Source organism: Eumetopias jubatus, unplaced genomic scaffold (genome assembly GCF_037043125.1).
Source record: "Eumetopias jubatus isolate StellerSeaLion01/CBP00866 unplaced genomic scaffold, mEumJub1_p1.0 scaffold_4, whole genome shotgun sequence".
Taxonomy (NCBI): domain Eukaryota; kingdom Metazoa; phylum Chordata; class Mammalia; order Carnivora; family Otariidae; genus Eumetopias; species Eumetopias jubatus.
In genome coordinates this window covers 49852551-49875019 of record NW_028274810.1, presented here as the reverse complement: position 1 = coordinate 49875019, position 22469 = coordinate 49852551, and the positions used below count along the sequence as shown (strand labels likewise).

The following is a 22469-nucleotide window of genomic DNA, read 5'->3' as shown; positions in this document are numbered from 1 at the left end:
CTGCACAGTTGAAAATCCACATATAACTTTATACTCTCCCAAAACTTAACTACTAATAGCCTACTGTTGACTGGAAGCCTTATCACATAATTTGTATATTAATTAGCCAATTAACACATATTTTGTATATTAAATGTATTAATACTGTATTCTTACAACCATGTAAGCAAGAGAAATGTTAAGAAAATACATTTACTGGGCGCCTGGGTGGCTCAGTTGGTTAAGCAACTGCCTTCGGCTCAGGTCATGATCCTGGAGTCCCAGGATCAAGTCCCGCATCGGGGTCCCTGCTGAGCAGGGAGTCTGCTTCTCCCTCTGACCCTCCCCCCCTCATGCTCTCTCTCTTCTCTCTCTCAAATAAATAAATAAAATCTTAAAAAAAAAAGAAAATACATTTACAGTACTGCATGTATTTATTGAAAAAAATTCATGTATAAGTGGACCCTTACTGTTCAAATCTATGTTGTTCAAGGGTCAACTGTATTTCTAATAATTATAGATAACATTTATGCAGCACTTTGTGCCAATTACTTTATCTGCTTTATCTCTCTATCCTCACCGCAACTCTCTTTGAAACCATTCGTACAATCACCGATTTTCAAAGTAGGAAACTAAGACATAGAACATTTAAGTGATTTTCATAAGGTTATCCAGCCAGTAAGTGAAGATGGGATTCCATCTTAATTGAGTAGACTCTGCTTTGAACAACTTTAAGTTTGAACTGCAAACAACATAATAAAAGTTTTTAAACAAACAATTTAGTAGTATTTTCACACAACAGGGAATTCCATTTTCAGTCAAAGATAAAGAATTACAGTGTTTTTCTTAAAATCATTTTTTAATTTGCTTCTGTTTCCATGTCTTGGTTTATACATAACTTAAGGAAAATTCATTCTAAGGCAAGCACCTGTACAGATAAGGCACAAGGTACGCCAGTATGCAATAAGTCCAAATTGTTAATCAAACAGAAAAAGGTAAAGGGGTAGATGAAGTCTTATCCCCCTGTTGTTTGCTGATATCCAAAGTAAATATAAATACTAAGGGAAAATGTTGAGGACATCTCAAGAATTGACTTACTGACTTCTTTGCCATTTTATTAATGTCTAGTTAATGAAGTATCTGTAGGTATTATGGCCTTTCCAAAAAAGAAAATTGGCTTTTCTCATTCAATTTGTACATAATGCAGCTTTTACACTTCCTTCGGTTCTTATTAAGAAGCTGAAATACTTCAGCAATAACTTTAGGACAGCATAGTTTCTGATGAAATTTCATGTAGGGAGAAAAAACATGAGAAACATCCCCATATTGTCTTTTATACCCTTCATTTGCAGTGGATAAGTGACCTGTCTTGCTTTGACTATCTTCTTGCTGCTTCACTGGGCTTCAAGGTTTTGTGGACATGGTGGTCTAGGTCAATGGAATCTAGTAAGGTGGAAGGTTTTCTTTCCTGTGTATCTATCATGAAAAAGTTCAACAAAAACCTACTGCAAAATGTTTCTTATCCTTTTGTCAGATATGAAGTAGTGAGCAGGACTAGTTCTTTATGGAAATTTTTACACCCTTAATAATAATTTCAAAAATGTAGAGCAGGTAGTACTGCAGGCATATAGGGATAACTTCATATTTCTGCTTTCTCTTCTTTTATAGGACCTACTATATTTGATTCACTTGTATCAATTGAAATATCCTCCACATCTCTTATTTCTCTGACCCTCACATTTATGGGTTAGGTTTGTGGCTTACTGATTTTCAGTTTTGTAGAAAGACCTATGTTTTTCTGTCACATAGCCTACAGCACAACTTTGACAGCAGATGAGCAGTTCTCCAAGGGCGATGAGCCAGGCTGGCTATCTGAGAGACTCCAGAGAGGACCCAAGGAAGAGCTGCTCACCTCTTGACCCTTTCAGGCAGATGCAGAACTACAGTCTGCAATGAACAAGGAAGAACTGCATAAAATTTGTTAGAGACCCACATTAATTTGAGAATATATACTGGTTTTGTGATATATCCTTAGATATTTTCACATGCATGTGTTCAATCTTTCCATCTTATAAAATAAAAGAAACAAATATTTTGTCATCTGTTTTCTTTATATCTGCTGATATCCCCTTCTCCCAGTAGCAGCACTTAATGACCAAATACCTAATTAATTTTATTGCTTTAATTAGTATAGACCCAAGATCTGTCTTATGCCGAATATACAATTGTCTTCAATTTTATATCCAATTTCCTACTATTACTGTGATAAAATATTACTTAAATTTAAATTTTATTTTTAAAATGTATATATTATTTTTAATATGTATATATTATGTAACATTATTATGTAACACTAATATATTAGTACAGTATTATACTTACTTAAATGATTATCTTAATGATGTATTGATACTATATCTATACTGTATATTAATTCATAGTTTTTTAAATTATTCTTAATATTAGAACTATAATTTAAATAATTTTTGCTGGTACATTTTCATGTGCTTTTTTTTTCTTTACATTTTAGGTGTACAAGAATTTCCAGAAAACATTAAGTGCTGTAAGTGTTTAACAATTATTGAAGCCAGTGTCAATCCCATTTCTAAGTGAGTATGAATGATTACACTTTATTTATATTTATGTTTCCGTTGGATAATAATGTACCCAGATAAAGGAAATTCACATAATAAATGAATTTTAAATACTGCATTTAAAATTCAATTTAATAGGATGATGAAAAATAATCAGATCAGAATAGTTTAACAAAAGATGATTAAAAACATAGCTGAATAATGATGAAGGTCTAACTGGCACAAGATGGCATTACTTTGAAGTTAACTATGTCATCATTCTGTGGTTCTCAGGCAACATTCCATGAAAGAGCACTGAAATGAAAGAAACAGTTATTAGTTATGATCTTGGTAGAAAATGAACATCGAGGATCTAATGAAAGTTCAAGAGAGTACAAGAGTTTGAGATATTGATAGGTGCATGAAAATAGCTGATCATGTAGTTCCAGTTGGAAAATGAATTAAGTATAACCAGAAAAAGGGACAATTTGTGTACAAGGAAGAGTGGAAAGAGAATTCTATGAGGATAACAGAATGGAAGACTTGGATGGTAAAGTTGTTGTGATCAGAAATGGGGCATTTGTGGCTTATGATCGGTTAGTAGAGAAATGCCATGGGAAGATGAGACCCAGCATGTGTCAATGTTGGCAAATTATAGTTATGTCATAGGGATGGTGTGTGCTGTGCTATCAAATAGGTCAAGAAACATTGGAGTGAATGGATTGGATAAGTCACAAATCTGAATGTTAAAGTCACTTAACAATAGAAGTGGACATAAAACCTGGAAGGACAGTAGCAGCAATATCTGGAAGAGGTTGAAACAAATCAGTGGTATTGGGATGCAGATAATGAGTCTCAGTAAGACTAACATTATAATTATACAAAAACTCACAGTAGGATTTGAGAAAAAACCTTAAGTGATCTGTTTATATTAAATTGGGGAGACTGGGAAAAACTGAAGCCCACTGGAAAGGCATTTAATGAGTGGAGTGTTTTTTAGAAGAACAAAGGAAATTTATCAAAGGGAGTATGAAGGGAAATTTTTCATCAGTACAGTTGAGAAGAGGCTGTTTCTCTATGGGTCATGAGAAGAGGCTGTAGATGAGACTAGGAACAGAATATAAAAGAAGGAGATAAAGTTTAGATAGAGATCTTTACAGTGAATTGTATGTAAAATAATTTAAGGCCTTTAGTAGAAAGTGTGGAACATCAAGAAATAAAATGTATTTGAAAGAGAACAACTTTTCTACCTCAAAAGTAGAATATGGAAGAGAAAAAAAACGGTGAAAAGTATTTTTCAAAACTCTTAAAGCAGAATGCAATTCTCTCAACAAAGAGTAGACATTACGAACTTTTCACATCAGGACTACAAACATATCCTTGACTTAAATCATAATCCAGAGCAGATGATGAATTGTTTTGACTTCTAGTTCTTTAATCCTAATAGCTCATCTTATTTAGAAATCATGATAAGGTCTTTGGAAGTGGAAATCAGATGATAATTTATATCTTTATGAAGCTTCAAAACTATAGTTTTATTGGCTGTGTCTCTGGATTCCTTCCTTCTTTTTAAAAGATTTTTAAAGATATACTTCATATACAGTAAAATTCACCTTTTAGCTGTATGGCTCAGTGAATTTTGACAAATGTATACAGTTGTGCACCACCACCGTACTAAGATATAGACTATTTTCATCTCCTCAAAAAGTTCCCTCAGCTCAATTATCCACTTCTCTGATTTCTATACCCATGGTTTTGCTTTTTCCAAAATGTCATATAAATGGTTTCATACTTTTGTGTCTGACTTCTTTCACTTAACACAGTGATTTTGAGATTTATCCACATTGGTTCAAGAATCGGTATTACATTCCTTTTTATTTCTAGGTAATATTCCATTGTATGGAAATACCACAATTTATTATCTATTCATCAATTGATAGACATTTAGGATGTTTGATTCAGCATATGTTTTCTATTGGGTAAACACCTAGGAGTGGTATACTGGGTAATATGGTGCATGTATGCTTAACCTATAAGAAATTTTCAAATCTTTTTCCAAAACAGCTACCCCATTGTCTTTACCATCAGCAGTTTATTAGAGTATCTGTTGTTCTTCATCTTTATCAGAATTTGGTGCTATCCAGGCACCTGGGTGGCTCAGTTGGTTAAGAGTCTGCTTTCCACTCAGGTTGTGATCCAGGGGTCCTGAGATTGTGCCCCAAGTCTGACTCCCTGCTCAGTGGGGAGTCTGCTTCTCCCACTCCCTCTGCTGCTCCCCCTGCTTGTGCTGTCAAATAAATAAATTAAAAAAAAAGAATTTGGTGCTATCAGGTTTGTTTTTTTTTTCTATTTTTACCAACATACCTCATTGTGGCACTTCACTGTAGTTTTAATTTACATTTTTAATGTCCAGGTAACATGTTTTCATTTTCATGTATTATTTACAATTTGTATTGCTTCTTCAGTAAAAGTTCAAATCTCTTGTTCATTTTTTTTAAAGGTTTATTTATTTATTTTAGAGAGAGAGAATGCCCAGAGAGAGGTGCAGAGGGAGAGGGAGAGTCTCAAACAAACTCCATGCTTAGCATGGAGCCGGAATCAGGCCCCATCTCATGACCCCAAGATCACAACCTGAAATGAAACTTAGACTCAGATGTCTAGCTGACTGCACCACCCAGATGCCCCACATCTCTTGTTCATTTTTATTGCCTTTTCTTATTATTATTGAATTATATGAATTCTGGGGGTACCCGGGTGGCTCAGTTGGTTAAGCCTCTGCCTTCGGCTCAGGTCATGATCCCAGGGTCCTGGAATCAAGCCCCGCACCTGGCTCCCTGATCAGTGGGAGGTCTGCTTCTCCTTCTTCCTCTGCCCCTCCTCCTTGCTTGTGTTCTCTGTCTCTCACAAATAAATAATCTTTTTTTTTTAAGATTTTATTTATTTATTCATGAGAGACAGAGAGAGAGAGAGGCAGAGGGAGAAGCAGGCTCCCAAGGAGCAGGGAGCCGGATGCGGGACTCGATCCCACGACCCTGGGATCATGACCTGAGCCGAAGGCAGACGCTTAACCATCTGAGCCACCCAGGCGCCCTAAATAATCTTTTTTTTTAAAAAAGAATTCTTTATGTATTCTGGCTAAAAGTCCTTTATTTGTATGCAAATAATTACTCCTATGACTTATCTTCTCATTTATATATTTTTTTTAGTTTTATTATGTTATGTTAATCACCATACATTGCATCATTAGTTTTTGATGTAGTGTTCCATGATTCATTGTTTGCATATAACACCCAGTGCTCCATGCAATACGTGCCCTCTTTAATACCCATCACCGGGCTAACCCATCCCCCCGCCCCCCTCCCTTCTAGAACCCTCAGTTTGTTTCTCAGAGTCCATCGTCTCTCATGGTTCCTCTCCCCTCCTCCAAATTCCCCCCTTCATTTTTCCCTTCCTCCTATCTTCTTCTTTTTTTTTTTTAACATAAAATGTATTATTTGTTTCAGAGGTAAATCTTCTCATTTTTAAAATAGTGGCTTTCAAAGAGAAGATTTTAATCATATATTATTTTATTGGGTTTATGCTTCTTCCTGTATAAGTGATCTTTGCTAAATTCATAGTCTTAAAGATTTTTCCCTATGCTTTCCTCTGGAACTTTTGTAGTTTAGGCTTTACACTTAGGTCTATGATCTATTTCAAGCTAAATTTTAGGGGCACCTGGATGGCTCAGTCAGTTGAGCATCAGGCTCTTGATTTCAGCTCAGGTCATGATCTCAGGGTAGTGGGATCAAGCCTACATCAGGCTCCCTGCTCAGCTCAGAGTCTGCTTGTCCTCCCTCCCTCTCTGTTCCCTCCCCCTGCTTGTTTGCTAGCTTGTTTGTTTGCATATGGATATCCATTTATTCCATTACCATTTGTTGAAAAAATTATCCTTTCTTCATAAAATTACCTGAGTACTATTTTTTTGTAAATCAATTGATCATATGTGTTTGGATCCATTTCTGAATTTTCCATTTTGTCCATTAATCTATATGCTTATTCTTATATCAATTCCATACTGTCTTAATTACTATAGCTTTATGGTGTAATTCATACAATCAAAGAATGTGAGTCCTTAAACTTTATTCTTCTTTATCAGAATTATTTGGGCTATCTATACCTTTTGCTTTTCCATATAAATTTTATAATCAGCTTGCTATTGTCTACAAAAATGTAAAATCCTTCTGGAATTTTAATAGAGATTACATTGAATCTATAAATCAATTTGGGCAGAATTAGCATCTCAAAAATATTGAATATTCCTATTCCTGAGAATAATATATCTCTAAAGTTACTTATATCTTTTAAAATTTCTTTTATCAGGGTGCCTGGGTGGCTCTGTAGGTTGGGTAGTGATCCCAGAGTCCTGGGATCCAGCATCATGTCGGGCTCTCTCTGCTGGGCTCTCTGCTCAGCGGGCAGCCTGTTCTCCCTCTCCCTCTGCCTGCTGCTCTGCCTAGTGTGCTCTCTCTCTGTCAAGTAAATAAGTAGAAATCTTTAAAATAATAATAATAAAATAAAATTTCCTTTATCAATGCTTTGTAGATTTCAGCATATGAATCTTGTATATGATTCATTCATCCTGTTCCAAGTATTTCATGTTTTTTGTGCAATTGCAAAAGATTGTTCCATTACTCAATTATTTATTGTTAGTATATAGAAATATAATCAGTTTTTCTTTATCAATTGTATATCCTGCAATCTCACTAAATTCACTTATTTTAGTAGATGTTTTGTAGATTTGTGGCTATTTCTTATGTGGACTATCATGTCACCTGTGAATGTAGACAGTTTTGGTTTTTTTTACATCATTTTCAACCTATGTGCTTTTTATTTATTTTCTTTCTTTCTTTCTTTCTTTCTTTCTTTCTTTCTTTCTTTCTTTCTTTCTTTCTTTCTTTCTTTCTATTCTTTTTATTTCTTTATTGTACTGGATAAGATCTCCTGTACAATGTTGAATAAAGGAGGTTAAAAGAGACATTGCCTTGTTCCCAACTTAAGGAGAAAGCATTCACACTTTCACTCAGCAGCTGAGTAGAGTTAATATTCTAGCAAGACAGTATTATGTAATATAGTTATGAAGTGACATCTCATATTTTCCATATTCCATTGATTAGAAGCAAGTCACAAGTCTTATCACACTTAAAGGAAAATTATACAAGATCATGAACATCAGGAAGTGAGGGTCATGGAGGTCACCTTGGAATCTGTCCACCACATATTTGATATCTGGTTTGCTGAGACTTTTCATTATCAATGGATATTGAATTTTGTCAAAGCTCTTTTTTTTTTAAACATATATTGACATGATGACATGCTTTTTTTTTTTCTTTTTTGGTGTAATGATATGGGGATTCAATGATACACTGAATGATATGGTGATTCAATGATACATTGAATGTTTTTTGAATGTTGATCCAAATTTGCATTTCAGGAATAAACCTTACTTGATCAGGAAGTATTAAATACTTTTTTAAATAAATTAATGGCTATTATTTTTTAATAAATTAATTGGTTTGCTAATATTTTGTATAAGATTTTCTTATCTATATTCATGAAGCATATTAACCTGAAATTTCTTTTCTTATAATTTCTTTGCCTGGTTTTGGTAACAGGGTAAAACTAGCCTCATAAAAATAGTTGGGAAACATTCTCTTCTATTTTCTATAAGAGTTTGTATAGAATTGGGATTATTTCCTCCTTAAGTATTGGTAGAATTTGCCAGTACAGTCCTCTGAGCCTGGACTTCTCTTGACAGGAAAGTTTTTAATTACAAATTTAATTTCCATAACTATAGGGTTATTCGAATTACCTGTTTTTCCTTGAGTGATCTTTGATAGTTGGTGATTTTCAAGAATTTGTACATTCATATAAGTTTTCAAATTTATTGGCATCCAATTTTTTTATAATGTTCTTTTATCAACCCTTTAATATCTGTGGGTTCTCTAGTGGTGCTCTCTCTTTCATTCCTAGCATTCATAATTTGTGTCTTCTTCTTCTTCTTTTTTTTTTTGCTTTATCAGTCTGACTAGAGATCTAGTCAATTTTGTTGCTCTTTTCAAAAAGCCATATTTGAGTTTCATTGGTTTTTCTTTTGCTTTTCTGTTCATTTTCTTTGACTTAATTCTATGAAGTAGTAAGTCATGAAGACCCTGGAATAAAATAATTATAGTTCTGAGTATTGTCATCTTAGTTTTAGTTTTAAATATGAACTTTATAGTATATTCTGGATGCCTTACCCAAGTCAGTGGTGAAAATTATCATAATAAAACTGAAAACAACTGCTTAATGAGAAAAGTATGAACCAACATTTACTGTGAGTCTATCATGTCTCAGACTTTCATGTCTCAGACTTTTAGATATGTTATCTCATTTTCATCTTTACAGCAACCTCATAAAGTAGGTAAACATTATCTACATACCCTTTTACAGATAGAAACACATGAAGATAGCATTTAAGTTCCTGGGATCCTTTCACTGTAGTTCACCAATTCTGAAGAAACATTTGATTTTGGTTTAAATTAAAAAATACATTTTGAAAATTTTGACACATTTTAATGCATAACAATAAGGACATAGCTAATAAACTATGGCATATCTACTGGATGGATACAAAGATTATATATAGGGTAACCCTATGTCTCTGTTTGCTCAAGTCATCCCAGTTTACTGCTCTTGATGTGACATGATTAATAATAGTTCATTTTTAACTCTCAAAAATGTCCTAGTTTGAATGATAGATTATGTAGTTGCTCTGATTATACAGCAAAATTGAAAGATAATTACAAAGTAAAGGTAGAAATCATGATACAATTTTGCAGTGGTATTAAAACATTTAATTGGAAACTAGATTTAAAATACATGAAATGATAATGATGGTTGTGTTAAGAAAATAGAATTATGAGCAGTATTTTTCTTTTCTCCTTATATTCCAAATATTCTATAATATTATTATATTTATTTTATAATTTTACAATGTGTAAATAAAAATATGTAGATGTAACATATCTTTTCAGTTAGAGTAGAGATTTGACATTGGCTTCTTGATCACAGTTTATGGGTTTCATAATGTAATGTGCATTTCATAATGTAATTTGGTTTAACTGTTATATTAGGGGTCAAATGTCTATAATATGTTTTCGTTTAACTTCTAAAGTAAATGCAATTAGAAAAAAATGATGAAACCAGGATGTCGGTAGCCAATCTTAATTTGCCTATTGTAACAATAAAGGTAGGATTAATAAAAGTATTTAAATTAGTATTTTAGTTAATATTGAAAGATCAGAATAAAAGTAATACCAAGGACAAGTAATACAATTGCTCTCATTTACTGAGTTCTTACTATGGGGGAGGTAATCATTTAATCACTAAAGCAACTCTGGAAGTGGATAATAGTATCATCATTTTACAAATAAGGAAATTGAGTCTTGCAAAGATTTATAAAGGTCACAGAGATCACAATTGAAAGAACTGTGATTCAAACCCAGGTCTTATAACATCAATGCCCACGTGCTCCACCACTAAACTATATGGGTGTCTGTTTTATTATACTTTTTTTGTGTAGTTTGAATATGCCATTTTAATTTAAGTGATTAGTGAATGTGTTTCTTTACTGGAGAGAGAATTATTTACCAATATACATAAAACATTTCTTCTTTGAATTCTTTATTAGATCAGTCCGATGTAGAAAACCTCAGTTACTTTTTTTTTTAAGATTTTGTTTATTTATTTGACAGAGAGAGCGAGAGAGCACAAGCCGGGGGAACAGTAGAGGGAGAAAGAGAAGCAGGCTCCCCACCAAGCAGGGAGCCTGACATGGGGTTCAATCCCAGGACTCTGAGATCACAACCCGAGTCCAAGGCAGACGCCCAACCCTCTGAGCCACCCAGGAGGCCCATCAGTTACTTTTTTTTAAAATTACTTTTTATAAATATTTTTTTTACATTTTTAAAAATTTTATTATGTTATGTTAATCACCATACATTACATCATTAGTTTTTTGATGTAGTGTTCCATGATTCATTGTTTGCGTATAACACCCAGTACTCTATTCAGTACATTACTTTTGGGTAGTAAAGTCATTCATTATTGAGAGCTCCCTAACTTAGGGTAAATGCTGGATTTCACTGAAGAGCTTGCAGGAGGATAAAGACAACCCATGATTGTTATCTTCATCAAGTTTATCTAGCTTACTAAGGAATATCTTCTTCCTCACCACTCCTTGTACATTCCTCTGGAAATGGTAATATTGATAAGTGAGGCCACTGTCTCTATTAGAAGCTACAAAACTATACCATAAAGTTAAAAATAAATAAAATTATTTTCTTTAGCATACCTACTGACTTTACATATTTTTTTAATGTTTTCAAACTACAATACTAGCTCATTGAGGACATTTTTAAAATTCATTGTCTTCAAACAATTTATAATTTATCCATGGAATAGAAAATAGATATTGTACAAAGCAATTGGTATAAGCAGTTTGGTATAAAGTAATTGGTAAAACTTTGCTAAATCTATGAGTAGAATTCTATAGAGAAAGTGAGGAAGAAGACATTAATTTTAATTTTGAATATAAGCACACAGTAACTGTTCAATAAATTCTTGTTGAAGTGAATTGAAATAAAAATATACGTGGTATTAAATAAGACATACTGTATAAACAAGCACTTTAACTCTACATTTTTTTTTAAAAGAAAGTTTTGATATAAAATGTCAACACATCTTTATTACCAGGCTGAAAAAACTATCTTACTTTGTATTCTGGTTTTTCATATAACTTATTTTTAACACTTCAATTTTACAGTTGGAACCTGCACAGTGTGGTCAATTCTTAAATCCTTAAAGAAGTGTTCTATATAAGAAACCAGATTTCCTTACCACATAAAAAAAAGCCTTTGCCAGAGAAACAGCAATAAAGAAATATATTTTTGATCAAAGAAGTAGTACAATGTAATACAATTTAGTGCACATACATATGCAGAATAGTAGACTAAGGGAAGCTGGACTAGTTCAAACTGTCCTTAAAACTAGGAAATCAGCATTTTAAAGCTTTTTTATGTTTTATAGCCACCATATTAAAGTAAATTATTAGATCAAAGGTTTTAACAGTCTTGTCATTTTATATGTATTAATCTTTTTTAAAAAGTCATTGGGGAGGGTGTGTGCTATGGTGAGTGCTGTGAATTGTGTAAGATTGTTGAAACACAGACCTGTACCTCTGAAACAAATAATACATTATATGTTAAAAAAAAAAGAAGAAGATAGCAGGAAGGGAAGAATAAAGGAGGGGAAATCGGAGGGGGAGACGAACCATGAGAGACTATGGACTCTGAGAAACAAACTGAGGGTTCTAGAGGGGAGGGGGTGGGGGATGGGTTAGCCTGGTGATGGGTATTAAAGAGGGCACGTACTGCATGGAGCACTGGGTGTTATACTCAAACAATGAATCTTGGAACACTACATCAAAAACTAATGATGTAATGTATGGTGATTAACATAATATAATAATTAAAAAAATAAATAAAAAAGTCATAAATGATACCTTCTCTCCAATGAGTGTGGAACCATAAGGACATTAGAGTAAGATAGTAATTAAATGTATATTGAAATCTATTGGACATCTGTACCATTATGATAAAAACTATCATACTATCAGGACATGAGCTAATGTATTACAACAAAAGATAACTTAGAGAAAAACAACGATCTCCCATAGATTTTTTTAATCCTATAGAATAAAATTCAAACCTTGGAGTCAAACATCCAGTACCCTCTAAACCCTGTCCCCTACTTATATTCTCAAATCTTAACTCCCAATACTCTTGTACAAAAAGTATTTTCTCTAGAACTCGTCTTCTCTCACTCCCCTAAGGTGAATTCTCACCTTTACATTATTACTCTGCCTTCTTTCTCTTTTTCTATTTTCATGAATCCTACCTCTTTAAGGGAAATTTGTGGAAACAACCTCTATGAAGCCATAAAAACAATCCGACTTCAAAATACAAACTGGAACAAGATATTTGCAACAAAAATAATCAATAGAAGAGTACCCTAACAGTGTGTAAAGAATTCATACAAAGTAATGTAAAAATACTAATTGTGTTTAGTTTGGATTCCCCAGAAGTGGATGTTTAGAAAAGAATTTAAGCAGTAGATTTAGGATATGGTCTCAAGAAATACTTGTCAAGGGTATGTTATCAGATTATTTACTGGTATGGACAACTGGACCTTAATCTCTCTGGGGAACTCTGGGAAACAGTATAAAATATGTATCACAGTGGTGTCAAACGTAATGGGTGCAGGAGCTGAGGTATTTATAGTCTTGCTAGTCATTAGTTGAGGGCTGTTCCTGAGGGACATTAATTTCTTATGATGAGGGACATAATTTAAGTAATCTTTATCCACCAAGACATATGCTAAAAAAAATATTTGCAGAAAAAATGTTTATAATAAAATAGAAACAACTGTAATGTTCATTAAAAGGAGAATAATAAATAAATTGTGGTATATTCATACAGTGGAATACTATGGTAATCAGTCATTGACATCAAAATGGGTGAATTTCACAATTCAATACTAACTTTTAAAAGTTGCAGGAAAATATTCATTCATCATTCAGGAATTTGAGAGGCAAATAGGATGAGGTAGTCGGGGAGGGGCACTCAGGTTCTTTCAAGGTACCGCTTCTATTTATTAAATTATGTTGTGAGATACACATATATTCTTTTAGATATATAACCTTTCATAACTAAAGATGGGGCATAGGAAGATAAACGCAGAGTATCCCGGGAGGAGGAGGAGGGGAAACAGGAAATGGGTGTACTAGAAGACAAGACTGAGAGAACAATCGATGACAACTGTTGCTAGTCAGGGCTGGATACAAAATGAAATGCAGTTAATGGAATTGGGACTTAAGAGGTCATTGGAGGCTTTGGCGAGTACTTTCAGTAATAGAGTTGGGGTAGATGCCAGAAAACAATGGCTTGACGAGTAATAAAAAGCAGTGAGTATAGTTTTTAAATAATTTTGTCAGTAAATGCAAGGAGGGAGATGGGCTGTAATTTGAGGTGAAGACAAATTTGAACATTATTTAGAAGTATTTTATAAAAGAACATAGTCTTGTCTAGACCACTGATAAAGGCATTTAAAAATGTTTAAATAGAAATTTAATTATAGGAAAAATTTAAATATTCTAAGAAAAAGTCTCCAGGAAAACCCTTGAGTTAAATCTTTTTTGGCAAAAAATATTTAAATATTTCAAATAACTATTTCATCCAACTGGTAAATTTTCCCAAAGGATAGTTCTTCAACTCTTTTAATGCCTCTTAAAGCATTTAGGATTCTGTATATTCATAGTTTCAATGTTATTGGTCATTTTTGTTGAAAGTTAATTGAACAAATTTGAATTACAATGTACATACATTATCAGTTGGGGGGACAGAATACTTCTCCCTTCCTGTTGGACAGTTTTAGTCATCATTGCAATAAAGTATAGACACATGTTAATGATTTTGTGAAAGAGTAAGCAGATATCTTGCCTGACTATAAATGTGAGTATTCTGTTGAGAAAGAATATTAAATTTAAAATTACAAAACATGGCATACAACCTGAAATTTCTATAAAAAATATCTCACTGGTGTACATAAGGTTAGGGCAACAGTAAGAGATGATGTCGCCGTGACATAAATCTCCGCATAGGAGAGCAGTGTGTAGGTGGGTGAATGCCATTTATTTTAATAACAGGCAAAATTTTCAAGCTGTAACAACATGCTCAATAAATTCTTCCATTGCCATGATTCCAAAGGAGAGTTGAAAAATGTATTACACTTCTATTTTCTCTCCTTAGAGATATATATTTTTGTTCTGTTTCTATGGCAACATCGATGCAGTGACTAACCCTTTAACTCCTTTCTAGACTCCCTGATGGCTTCACGCAGCTTCTAAATCTGACCCAGCTCTACCTGAATGACGCCTTTCTTGAATTTCTTCCAGCTAATTTTGGAAGGTAAGAATACAAACTTTAAATGATGAAATTTTATTTCACTTTAGGTAAGTATTTACCAGCTCCAGTAGATGAGCCTTCAAATGTGACAATTATGATTGAAGATAGGACTCATTATTATTCATTAGGTGAGACAATGTTAATTAATGAAACTTTTTCCAAAATGAAGTAAAATTAGGTTTTTACATGTCACTAATAATCAAATAAATTCCAGGTGAATTAAAGAGTTAAATATACAAAAAATAATATCAGATGTAATCTGGAAAAAATGCACATGAATATTTATGGCTCTTGGGTTGGGAAATACCTCTACAGTTTAGAAACAAAGGAAAATATAATAAATGGATAGATATATTTGACTACATCAATACATTTAAAATAAAATAATATCAGAAGGTATTTTAAAATTAAGGTAAAACAATAAGCTGGGAAAACATTTCCACTATATATGGAAAAGCAAATTATATCCTTAACATATAAAAATTCTTATAAACGAGTAAGACGAAGATCTCATTAGAAAAGAAATAGGTAAATGACACATACAAGTAATTAATAATTAATTGTACAAATTGCTAGTGAACACATGAAGTGTTTATCCTCACAAACAATAAAAATAATACAAATTAAAATGATAATAAAGAGCTTTGTGTTCTATCATATTATAAAAACTGTTTATACAGTATAAGGAAAAAAATCTCTCACACAGCTGATGGAAGTACAGAATTTTATCACCTTCATGCAGAACAGTGTGTTTTAAAAGATTTGAAAATATTTACAACTACAGCTTTTGTACTTTATTTCTAGAGTAAGGTAAAAGACTGGTTCCTTGGAAGTGAAATTATGGATAATTTTTATTTTCATCTTCATATTTTCCAATATTTTCCAGGTGTTTGACAATGAACTATTTTTTTATGTATAAAAGATATATCGTAAAAGTAAAGACATTTTATAAATATCATCAACTGTATATTTCTAAGTGATCACCTTTGAAATTGTTCATATAGTAAATTGGGTATAACTCAACACACACCTGTTGGTGTTAAGAAGAGCTCAGTAGAATAATTAAGTACTTTAACCTGTAACAGCCTCATTTTGTATACAGAGAGCATATCAGCATTTCCCAAGTTCCATTACTTTTGCAGATCATGATATCATACTACCTATGAACACCATATAGTTGGAGAGTTTTTAAAATTCACAGATCTTCAAAAGAGCATTTGCTTAGTTTCTAAATGAGTTGGCACTTCACCATTTGTTCATATAAACTATCATTGCCGTCTGGTACTAACTGCAACAATACAAAAACTTTTGATTATTCAAATTAGAGAATATTTATCACCCTAGACCATACTCTTTTCTCTTAAATTTTTCTCAGTTCTCTTTTAGTGGTCCTAATGTCAAGGAAGAGATTTGGGCAAACAGAAAACATAATACCAAAACCACTTGGAATTAGAATTTAATTTTGTGTAAATTGTCTGCTAAGATATGCTCTACTTTATTATTATAGTCTAAAAAGATTTTTAACCTTCAGCTGGATAATGTAACAAAAGAATTATTGAATTTCCTTCCAAAACATGAGATTTGGTGTCCCTAAAAGCCAGAATAAGTCACAAAATAACTTCATACTAGTACAGATGTTGAGAAGATATGAGACATACAGATGTTTAGGAAACCTCTTTTACTAGCAATATACCCATGCTCTTGAATAACTGAATCACTTTATTTCATATAGAGATTAAGAGTTTTAAAATTAGGGCGCCTGGGTGGCTCAGTTGGTGAAGCGACTGCCTTCGGCTCAGGTCATGATCCTGGAGTCCCGGGATCGAGTCCCACATCGGGCTCCCTGCTCAGCAGGGAGTCTGCTTCTCCCTCTGACCCTCTTCCCTCTCGTGCTCTCTATCTCTCTCATTCTCTCTCTCTCAAATAAATAAATAAAATCTTAAAAAAAAAAGAGTTTTAAAATTAAAATTAGAAACTTGGTAGCAGTCACAACACAAAGAAAAGGGGAAGAGACCTAGATGAATATCTAAAAGGCAAGTAAATATGGGAGAAATAGTTCAAATACTGAAATATTCCCCAAACACCAAGAATTCAGAGAATCCAATTAATATTAGTCCTTTTTTTAAAAAAGATTTTATTTATTTATTTGAAAGAGAGAGAGAGCAAGAAAGCGCACAAGCAGGGGGAGAGGGAGAAGCAGGCTCCCTGCTAAGCAGGGAGCCTGATGTGGGGCTTGATTTCAGGGCCCTGGGATCATAACCTGAGCCTAAGGCAGATGCATAACAGACTGAGCCACCCAGGCGCCCCTAATATTTGTTCTAAAGTAGCCTCAACTGAGTACGCTTTAAAAGCTCAGTTTTAGACATTTTAACAATAGTGTGTCTCACACTGTAGAGCTTCATAGGTAGCTAAGTGTGAGATGTAGAAACTTAGTTTGGGAAACTACAGTTAGAAGAGGTTGATTAATGCACCCAATGCCACAACGATAGAGTGGCTATGACAGAGTCTGGATTGCATCCAGATTCGTCTGACCACAAAGCTCAAGCTTTTAAGTACTATGCTATACTATTTGCTTTACAAGTTCATTTAGAGTCTCTTGAGGGACAGTATTGCCATATTGAAGTGAACACAGCATCTGGTATTAAGTAGATATTAAATAATCTGTTACCTACAATTAAACAAGTGAATATATTTTTATAAAACATGAAATTTAGATTACTTGGACCCAATGATATCTTTGAATGATGTTTATTTTTAGTAAACCAATATTTGTCATTGTCCAATGTTGATGCAACCCTAATTCTAATCAATTTGTATAATTCTTTAAAATCTGTAACCATGATATGTAATTTCAGACATAGTTGTTTGGATAGTGCAGTGATAATTGACTTTCTCATAGGAATATCGATTTATAGAGAAATATTAAAAAGCAATTTTTTTATTCACTTCTACAGACTTGTCAAATTGCGGATCTTGGAGTTAAGAGAAAATCATTTGAAAACTCTACCAAAGTAAGTGACTGTGTATTTTGTAAATTTTGAATTTTATTTTTAGTAGTAGAAAAAAAGGACTATTTTTATTTTGGCTATGCTTAGCCATTTTGATTGAGTTAATCTTTCTATAATTTTTTCCTAGAGCCTGAAAAGTGCAGTGTACTGTGAGATTCATATTAAGTAAAAATGCAATGTGCTTTATAAAACTGTGTAATTACAAGTTAAAGTGGGAAGAGTCCATTTAAGTTTCTTCTCATAGGTGAACACGCACACCAGGAAGTTACCACATTGAAACTTATGAAACTGACATTTTTATAGCTCTAAATAATCAACAGTTTCAAAAGGTTCAATCTAATCATTTGGTAATTCTTCAAGTTAATTTATGGATTGTTATAGTTTTCAGTTTTTAAATCAAGAATATGCAAAAATATTTCATGAAACTGATTAAAATTTTTCTAAAGATCCAAAATGGTTTGTCAGAAATTTTATATATTCTTTCAAACTGTCCTTTTTTACTAGTCTATTTAAAATTTGGTTTATATAAAAGCACAGGATATTTTTATGGGAAAAGTAATCCTTCAAATTGTATGCAATCTTTAGTTTAATAAAATACTTTGTTTCCTCCTGCCTTGCCTTATTCATGTCCAATAATAGAATTTTGTCTTGTACAGAAAAAAATATTTTTGAAAGTCAAAAATTATTTAAAATGGGAAATTTTTACCCAAATAAATCAATATGACTTGTATATGTTACAATTAAATTATTGAAAGTACTATATTGCTATTATACCCTCCTACAGTATTGCAGAAAAATAATGAATACGGTGATTAATTTTCCAACATATAAGCAGGACTTTGAGACCTTTCAACTGCAGGACCAAAACTTAATTTTATTTTTTACTTTTTAAATACTTTCCATAAGCTAACTAGGCTGAATTTCATTGATTTTGTTAACCAATATATCGATATAATACCTTCAAATACATTTCATATATGATATTATGTATGAAAATTCTGTCAACACAATATAAAAGTTTCAATAATGATATGATTTCATTTTCTAAAATATACATAGAGATTAAACATCTATTCATTTCCTTATAAGTGGAAGACAAGGAGAGAACATGAAAAGGAGGAAATATCTCCAAAGCTGGACATCCTGCAATTTTGAGTAGCTTTTCTCTAAGCCAAAGCATTATACATAGGTCTAATGGAAGGCACCTCTCCCAGGTTGGGGGCATAAACAAAGATGGGGATATGGTTGAGAGTGTTACTTGTTCGGCAGTAATCTTCTGCAAATGCAGCTAGTTGCCAACATTGCCATCCCTAATGCTATAAATGTCTACATTTAAAGTAGAATGGAAATATGGCTAAGTAGAAACCAAACTACAGCAAAAGAGCAGTTGTCCCCTTCATCTAAATGTATACGTTTAGGTCAAGAAGAAAATATTAAGTATGTGGAGGAAAATCCTTTCCCCTCTGCTTTCAAATAATAGTTTTGATGTAAATATAAAATAAATTTGACACAGATTATCAGTTTTTTAAATATATGTATATTTCTAAATAGAAATTTTAAATACAAATTAAAATCTGACCATATATTGATAATATGGACTTAATATGAGGTAGCTGTGTTAACAGTTCAGAGTAATGATGCTCATAGTTGGTGCCGGGGTATTCTGCAGGCTTTTAAACTATGGCCCACTATCAAACAGAATAAAATTATTAGAATAATATGGATTTAACTACGTCTGGCATTAAAAAAACAAACATTGTAAAGATGTGTAGAAATGACACTGGGTCTCCTTGGCAGACCGTTATGCATGTATAAGTTGTATAGCTATTTTAGTTTTGCATTTTAAAAAATCATTTTCAAAGTTATATCTAATCTAGTATGTTATTTTTTAACTTACAGACAAAAATCTAAAGAACCAAGGACATACATAAAATACAGAAAACTGTATTTAACTTTGGTGTCTATAAAATGAGAGTTGTGTAAACTTTTGTCTTGAATAAAAATAAAATTTTTCACTATGTATTAAATATAGTACCTTCTAATCATCAATTTAGACCTGTAACTAAGAGATATGGGAGACTTTCTACTATTTTTTATTTTTTACTTCCAATGAAAGTAAAGGAAAAATGTCATTTTAGGGAAAACAATTTTAGTTTTATAATGATTACTCCAATAAGAGATAGCTCATGCTTTCCTCAGAGATACAAACAAGATGCTAAGTCTTTATCGGTTCCTCAGTGATTTTCTCTTTTCATTTTGTCTTAAAAGTCAATCTGTGCAATATGTGAAAATATGTAAGAATTACAATATAACCTACATTAAAATGTGTATCCTTTCAGTAAAGTAATATTTTGATATATGAGACATTTTGATATATGCAGATTCTGGGACAAATTATTTTTGTTAGTACATACAAGTTGCTATTATAAACTTTCTTAAACTGTTCCTTTATGATCATTCTTCTAGGTATATGAATGAGTGAGAAAATTAAATTCCTCAGATACACATTTGCTTAAAAATCCCTGAAACAGTAGGTCTTGATTATGTGTAATAATTGAGGATATTGAACATCCTAAAAAAATGGATAAACAAAAAGAAAACTTTTAGATTTCACGGTACAATTTTCCTCATAGCAGAATTATCTCCTAAATTACATTTTTTGAAGGGAAGTAAAAAAATGAGTTTGTTCCCATTTTGGAGTTTTTATACTAGCTATTTCTCTATCTAGAACTCTCTTACCACGAATCTTTGCATGGCTAGACCTTACTTATGATTCACATCTTTCTTCAGATGTTGCCTCTTCAGAGTACATCACATAAGTTTGTCCCTTCTTTGCCTTTATGCCATTCCACTATTCCTTTTGATTTTCTTCATATTACTTATGGTTCTTTGAATTATTTTGACTCTTTGTTTACTTGGAGATGAGCTCCTCAGGAAAAGTTCTGTTAAGAAGACTTTTTTCCTCTGTTTTGCTACTGCTGAATTTCCAGTACCTAAAAGTGTATCTGGCAAATAGTTAACACTCAATAAATAAACAAGAATGCGAATATGTTGATTCATAATTAGAAATATCTGTTATATGACCTGGGCATATTAAATCACTTGATTACTTTTCACCATTGAAAATTATATGAAATATCAAATATTATAATCAGATGAGTCTCTCAATAGCAGATAGCTGAGCTTAGATTTTTAAACCTACACATAACACACACACACACACACACACACACACACACATCCTCCCTCTGGTGGCTTTAAGTTACACATAATAGCTAAGGCATGACAAGGGAGGAAAATAATTTCAAACTAAGGAAATTAATATTTATAACAACTAAAGAAACCCAAAAAGTAGTGTAACTTATTTCTTTGCTTTTGTCATTAAAATGTGATACATTTAGTCAAGAAACATAGTATTTGCCAAGATAAAAATGAAAGGATAGAACAATTTTTTAAATGAAATTTAGGAGGTGCCTGGGTAGCTCAGTCAGTTAGGCGTCCAACTCCCAGTTTTTGCTCAGGTCATGAACTCAGGGTCATGAGATTGAGCCCTTCATCGGGTTCCATGCTCAGCATGGAATCTGCTTAAGATTCTCTCTCTCTCTCCCTCTGCCCTTCCCCACCTTGCACTCTCCCTCTAAATAAATAAATAAATAAATAAATAAATAAATAAATAAATCTTAAAAAAATAAGATAAAATGAAATTTAGGAATTGTTTCCATGGAAGTAATCTAACAGCATATAAATAGTGATAATGGTGAGTTTTATTTTTAAATAAAAAATCCTCTTATTTGTGAGAATGCCTAAGGACACACACACACAACATACATATAACTATTCACAAATGGCACTGAAACATTATACCTTATCTGGACATTCTCTAAGACAAAAGATCCCTTGAATTATAAATATAAATTAAAACCAGAGCTACATTAAAGCATTATTAATGAGAGACATTAGATTAGGAAAGTCAAGAAAAGACTGAGGGGTTATTTCAGACTGAAGAAGACTAAAGAAACATTATAACTAAAAGCAGTAATTCTGAATTGTTTCTTTTGCTATAAAAAATTATTGGTACAACTGGTCCACTTGCATGGAGCCTTAGGATTATAATGGTAGCCATGTAGCAATGTAAATTTCCTAATTTGAATGGTTGTATTTTGATTTGGTTGGAGAATGTTCTTGTCTGTAGGAAACATACACTGAAATACTTGGAAATGATGGGGCACCAGGATTGCAATTTATTCTCAAGTGGTTCAGAAAAGTTATTGGTACAGTACTTTGAAACTTTTTGTAATTTTATGATTGTTTTAACATAAAACTTTATTTTAAAAAGCTGTTTTAAAATAGAAAAACTTTGCAAATAAAAAGAAACACTATCGCCATGGAGAAAATGATCAGTTTCATTTTTTAAATACATGTGTGTATTGAGGACAAGGGGAGAGTTTCATTTATGTACTAAAATGACTCTATAAAAATGAACATTTTAGGGATAAAGGTTCTCCACATATGATGATATATATGTATTGTAGATTTATTATTTTCTAACCTAAATGGTAATAAATATGCTATATTTGTAATTATCACTCAAATTTTTATTCATTTGCAAATACATGTTTTCAGTTTTCATGTAAGTTCATTTTTCTTTTTAAATAAGATACTTTATAGGCAGATTACAAAAATATAATGTACTTGTCATGATTTCTCTTTTAAAACCTCTCTTCCTTTGTTATCTTTTTTTACTACCCGTTATCACTGTCAGAATAATGAAGAAAAAGTCATAAAATAATATGTTTTCTGAACTGGACAGGTCTGACTAAGTCATTTTCTATTCTCATTTCAGTATCCTATTAATGAATTATCTCATT

The 22469-nt window shown here is 32.3% G+C and overlaps 1 protein-coding gene across 3 annotated transcripts in view; it reads left to right on the top strand.

Moving 5' to 3' along the window:
* The window catches only part of LRRC7 (leucine rich repeat containing 7), a 317511-nt gene that overhangs the window by 49721 nt on the left and 245321 nt on the right, over positions 1-22469 (top strand). For all 3 annotated transcript variants that reach the window (XM_088022969.1, XM_028102462.2, XM_088022968.1), the window contains exons 3-5: positions 2510-2588; positions 14507-14596; positions 17548-17604. In XM_088022969.1, coding sequence (XP_087879095.1) covers positions 2510-2588; positions 14507-14596; positions 17548-17604 — 226 coding nt within the window. The remainder of the gene's footprint in view (positions 1-2509; positions 2589-14506; positions 14597-17547; positions 17605-22469) is intronic.